General features: G+C 43.5%; 1 protein-coding gene across 1 annotated transcript; it reads left to right on the top strand.

Annotated features, from left to right (window-relative positions):
* Positions 1-2768: 2768 nt before the first annotated feature.
* LOC147424742 (ABC transporter G family member 10-like) lies at positions 2769-5508 on the top strand. Its single transcript, XM_086499720.1, has one exon. The coding sequence runs from the start codon at positions 3319-3321 to the stop codon at positions 5446-5448; it is 2130 nt and encodes a 709-aa protein (XP_086355846.1). The 5' UTR covers positions 2769-3318; the 3' UTR covers positions 5449-5508.
* Positions 5509-6075: the final 567 nt, after the last annotated feature.

The raw sequence follows: 6075 nt of genomic DNA, 5'->3' as shown, positions 1-6075 counted from the left end.
TAAAGACACACACACAATCTCTCTCTCTCTCTCTCTCTCTCTCTCTCTCTCTCTCTCTCTCTCTCTCTCTCTCTCTCTCTCTCTCTCTCTCTCTCTCAAAACCAACACATGCAAGCCTAAATTAGCAGTTGTAAACAACCATGAATTAATAGTTGTACACAAATAAAAACTTCCTGATAATGCATAAAACAACAAAAAGAGGCATTGGAATACCCAAACTCAACCATGTGAATATTCTCTCTCTCTCTCTCTCTCTCTCTCTCTCTCTCTCTCTCTCTCTCTCTCTCTCTCTCTCTCTCTCTCTCTCTCTCACACACACACACACACACACACACACACGACTCACACCTAGAGCAGAAATTATGAAACCAATGAGATGACCTAATTAGAGCGCCCAATTATACAACCACTAAAGGTTCCTCCTGCAAAGAAGGCTCTTAGAGATAGAGGGCCCTTGAAAGATGACGCCACAAATCCATACTCTCCATTCTTCCTGAAGGGTGGTATACAAAGGGTGGAATAGGCACTCAAGTAGTAAATCTCCTCCACAATGATAACGGTCAACCTAAATGACCCATGAAAAGGTTAAGCCATAGCTCTTGGCTTCAAGTCCCGTACGGTTAAAGTTCAAGCGCTAGTGCCTATATGGCATTAGTGAAAATCATTGATTCTATTGATCTTGAAATTCTCAATGGCAAGCGCTTTAAGTCCGCGGAATAGATCTTTGAGATATCTTGGGATTGTTCAATAATCACATACTCTATTTAATCCACAACAGTATTCCTAGAGTATACCATCCACCTATATGGCTGCTTATCCACCTAACTTCATCATAATTTGTTGTCAATAGTGCCTTTGATCAAGATTTGAGGTGTATTCCTACATACTGCTACATACCGAGTGTAGGTGAATGAGCTAGCAAATATATGAGCCATCACATATGTATGCAAGCATTATATTACTTCAAATAGAGATGTAATAAATTGATAACATAATGTTGGAAGTTGCTTTATCAACATTAAATTTCATGTACTTCATGCAATAAAAAATACGAGTGCATCCTCCTTCTAGGGTGGGTCACCCGAGGAGAAGGCTCCTAGCTCATTGTTACAAGTTCTCTCCATCGTTCCTTGCACGTGGTGCATCAATTAGGTGGCCATGGTGATGCCTATGCGTGGCTCTTGCTCAATGGTATGTGGCCCTTGCCCGACCATGTTTCATGGCTAATATTTGGAAGGGCATGTGGGCGCTTTGGTGTGTCGAAGAAAAAAAAATACAAGTAGAAAGATTTAATGCGAAGGGATATAATACCTCACTATCACAAACTTGGAGGTTGGAACATGGGATTTTGGATGTGGGGGTTTGAAGGTAAAAGGGGGTTGAGATGACTATGAACAATGTGATGGTGCTTTTGAAAATGTGTTTTGAGTCATTTGCTATTAAGGTTTTCTCCACAATTACTTGTAAGTATGATTTTAAACAAAAGTTCTATACTGAGCACACAAATGGTGAGAATTTCAAAAGGCAACCCATGCTCAAGGAAATTTTAAAAGAATGTTTTTCCTCACGAAAGGACTCATTATCCTATTATTTTTCATTATTTCACAACATAATAGAATGGAATTTTCAAGCCCACTTTTTTTTTTTTTTGACACACCAGAGGCCTACACGGGGAGGTGCTTATCCCTTCCGAATATTAGCCATGTTACATGATCGAGCAAGGGTTGTGTACCATTGGACAAGAGACACACGTAGGCATCCCCATGGCCACCTAATTGATGCACCGCGTGCTCAGAAGATGGAGAAAACTTATAGCAACCAGCTAGGAACCTCCTCCTCGGGTGACCCACCCTAGGAGGAGGATGCACTCGAGTGTCCAAGGGCAAGAGCCCTGGCAACGTGAACACCAGGTTAGCACAATGTGTCCTGCTAGAGTGTGACCCAATGGGGGGATTTGAACCCACAACCCGTAGGTTGAGAGGCCAAAGCCTTAGCATTAGACCAAGCCTTTGGGGACTTAAAACCCTACTTAGTATCTACTTCCCTTATAATTTAAAACGGAATCTCAATTGGGCTATGAAAGAGCTCTTTAGGTCACATGATATCTATGCATTAATGACCATGATGATCAAAGAAGTAATCAGTGTCAACCTTTTTTCGTAGGACTTGTTTGTTATCCTCTATTTTACCAAATTTTATTGAAAATGAAGGTAATGTTTACCTATGATGGGCAAGGCTTCTGATTGCTTATATGGTATGCCTCCTAAACATTACTCAAAATTAGCTTTTATAGTTCTTAGAAATGATCCCCTCTTGACACAAAGCTTTATTGTCCTAGGCTTTTTTTTTTTTTTTTTTTGAAGAGAGTAGGACTTGAAATTACAACTCACACACCCGACTCCGTGAGGTGGAGCTTATCTTTAGGAGTGGGTTATGTAGATTTTGGTAGGTGTGGGATCCTTATCTTAAAGAGAGTGTAGTATGAGGAGTACATGTGGGGGCAAAACAGAATGTATGATGATCATGAGGACTCTCATGTAAGGTGGGTGTTTGATGAGGCATCAACATATATATATTTGTAGCATAATAATGTAATAGAGGATGCCATGTGCATGTCAAAATGGCCCTTCTGTGAGGAGCACTCATGAAGTAATCTGTCCTCATGCTCTTCTCACACAAAATTTACTACCTTTTGCATATAAAAGAGATGCATACAAGCCCACTTTTCTTATGCTCCCCTTCTCTCTCTCTCTCTCTCTCTCTCTCTCTCTCACACACACCTTCCTTTCTTGCTCCTACCCACACTCTTGTTGTTGCCCCACCCTTTCCCCTCCCTTCTACACACACACAACCTTATGCACTATTCTACCCATGCTGTTTCCACCCTCAGTTTTTTTCTCTTCTTTTGTCTCCTCTTGAATCTCTGTGAGAATTGATCTCTTAACCACGCCGACACCTTAACCACTTATACACTCACTTGCAACTCAATATCAAGAGGTCAATGCCATAAACATAATTTCTCTGTAGCTGTATACAAAGCACATCCATATTTCCTAAAAATATAAAAACATCAGCAAATCAACCACCTTACATTCATTTTCACTCTATAGGTTATTTTACTCGAAATTCAAGGGTTAAAGTTTCTTTACATCCTAGCATCAAACTCAATTGATTAGATGGTTTTGGGGTGATGGCAAGCCAAAGCTCAGTGCCCTTTACATGTCTAGCTGAACGAAGCACTACTTCTCTGTAGTTCTATGTCTTTGTAGTCCTTCTCAAGCTAACAGCTTCTCTTGGCAAAGCTCTGGTTGCACAAAAATGCAGCCTCAACATGTCCCGGATTCTTCCTCACCGTGCATGCCGCCACCTCCTCGGGGCCGCTCTCAACCCATCTTGGGCCCACAGACCTCTGCCCAATCCATCAAGAAGCAAAGCTTGCCTACACCGCATGGGCCCAACTTAGCAATTGGCAACTCAAAAGCGAGTAGAATCATAGCTTTCGAGAGAGTGGCTCACACAAAGCCCTTGCACATACCAGTGAATATTGACAATGCAGCTGAATTGCACTGCCCTAAGGCCTTTGAGATAGAGGCCGTCAACCTTTGCTACAAGGCTCCAACACCTGATGGGCTTGCAAGCAAACTAGCTCATAAGCTCTCCAGAAGAGCTTGTGACAAGCCCTCTTCTAGCTCTACCTTCATTGTGAAAGATGTTAGCTTCACAGCAAAATCTGGCGAGCTTCTCGCAGTCGCAGGGCCAAGCGGAGCAGGGAAATCCACTCTTCTAGAGCTTTTCGCCGGAAAGCTTCAGCCTAGTAGCCCTGCGGGGTGCATCCTCATCAACAAGCAACCTATGGATGTGGCCGCATTTCGACGCATTTCAGGCTACATACCACAGAGTGATGCCCTCTTCCCCCTTTTGTCTGTTAGAGAGACCCTTCTCTTTAGTGCACATCTTAGGCTTCCTCCTTCAGTTACAAGTGCAGAGAAGCAAGAAAGGGTCGATGCTCTGCTGAAAGAGCTTAGGCTAATTCATGTGGCTGAGACGCGCGTCGGTAGCGAGGATGTGAGGGGCATTTCTGGAGGTGAGAAGAGGAGGGTATCTATAGGTGTGGATGTGATACATGACCCCGCTGTTTTGTTGCTCGATGAGCCCACATCAGGTCTTGATAGTGCATCTGCTTTGCATGTGATTGAGATGCTGCGCTCTATGGCAAAGACACGGTCTCGTACCATCATACTTACCATTCATCAGCCAGGTTACCGCATTATCCAGCAAATTAACTCTTTTTTGCTCCTAGCAGATGGGCATGTTGTACACCATGGTTCTCTACGGCGGCTACATTATAAGCTCTTGGCAGAAGGGCACAGAATCCCACCTCAAGTGAACATATTGGAGTATGCAATTGATGATATAGCCTCCAAGAAAGTTGTAGCAAGTGTTGACCCAGATTTCGAAGGCACTGACCCAATCAATCAGCACCTCGGCATGCATAAGGGTATTGGGCATTCCATACCAAAGAAAATCATGTACAAGGAAATGGCACACACATGTACGAATCAAGGCTCTTGCCAGGCCCAGATTGCGACACCTGCATTTGCCAACAGTAGTATCAGAGAAATTCTGGTTCTTTCGCAACGGTTTTCATTTAATGTCTTTCGCACATATGAGCTCTTCACAGCTCGGACGATGCAGGCGTTCTTTGCAGGACTTGCTTTGGGGCTTATATACATCCATCTGGGGACGAATGTTCGCGGCATCGTCGAGAGAATGGGTTTCTTTGCATTCACCTTGACATTCTTGCTCTCATCCACAGTGGAGGCTTTGCCGATCTTCTTGCAAGAGCGACGTGTGTTTATGCGCGAGACGACAAGGGGGGCATACAGAATATCATCCTATCTCATGGCCAATGTCCTTGTGTTTCTTCCATTCCTTCTCATGCTTGCAGTGCTTTTCTCTGTTCCAGTGTATTGGCTTATAGGACTAAGCAACAGGCCCTCTGCGTTTTTCTTTTTCGTGCTTGTGGTGTGGCTGGTGCTGCTAATGGCGAACGCGTTTGTGGCATTTTTCAGCGCATTAGTGCCGGATTACATAATGGGAAATTCCTTGATATCAGGGTGCATGGGAGCATTCTTCCTCTTTTCAGGGTACTTCATATCAAAGCAAGACATGCCATCATATTGGAGATTCATGCACTACATTTCTCTGTTCAAGTATCCTCTCGACGCACTCCTCATCAACGAGTATACAAGCATGCATGAGAAGTGTTTTGGCATGGCCATGACAGGGGGAGGCTGTACCTTCACAAGTGACGATGTGCTAGCAGAAGTGGGTCTTGACAGGAGCTCCAAATGGACGAATGTCCTGGTGATGGTCGTCTTTGTATGCTTGTATAGATTGCTAGGCTACGCTGTGCTCCACTACAAGCTGTGTAAAATAAACACATAGCCACCCTCGTAACACTTCTTGCGCTGATCCAGCTGTACATAATTGCAAACTTTGGTCTCTCTCTCAGAGTCTCTCTCTCTCTCTCTCTCTCTCGGGACGTGATGAGTTCAAGATGCGTTAGATAGATCCTTAGGGGATTGTCCCTAGTTCATTACAATCTCTCTCTCTCTCTCTCTCTCTCTCTCTCTCTCAAGTGTTGAAGGTTGGTTATCCCAATTTTCTCTTGAATAGGAGGTCTTGATTGTCAAGATCCATCGCTTTTCGACAACTTTGGCAACTTCTCTCTCTCTCTCTCTCTCTCTCTCTCTCTCTCTCTCTCTCTCTCTCATAACTTGCAACAGAACAACAGCCTTAGAGGTTGAACATGCACACTTCATTGCTCCTCATTGGTGCATACATATCGAATTGCTACAACAAATTGTCATCGATTGTACTCATTTATTCGGCAAGACTTATACATCTCACTTACTTGTTTCTAAGCTCAAACCTCCTCTTACTAATATACCTATTCTACCAAGATGTCTTTAATCTTTCAAGAATCCTCTTGAACACTAGAATGTATTAATTTGAGAGGCATTCCACATCCCTTCATCACAAGGTCAATCCTATTGAAGTAGGTAGAGCCTT

This window comes from Adiantum capillus-veneris, chromosome 25, assembly GCF_014529385.1.
Source record: "Adiantum capillus-veneris isolate H3 chromosome 25, ASM1452938v2, whole genome shotgun sequence".
Taxonomy (NCBI): Eukaryota; Viridiplantae; Streptophyta; class Polypodiopsida; order Polypodiales; family Pteridaceae; genus Adiantum; species Adiantum capillus-veneris.
This window is presented reverse-complemented; position numbering and strand designations above follow the sequence as displayed.

What these genes read in the sequence shown, in the direction of transcription:
- LOC147424742 (XM_086499720.1), top strand. Translation starts at nt 3,319, where the DNA reads ATGCAGCCTCAACATGTCCCGGATTCTTCCTCACCGTGCATGCCGCCA.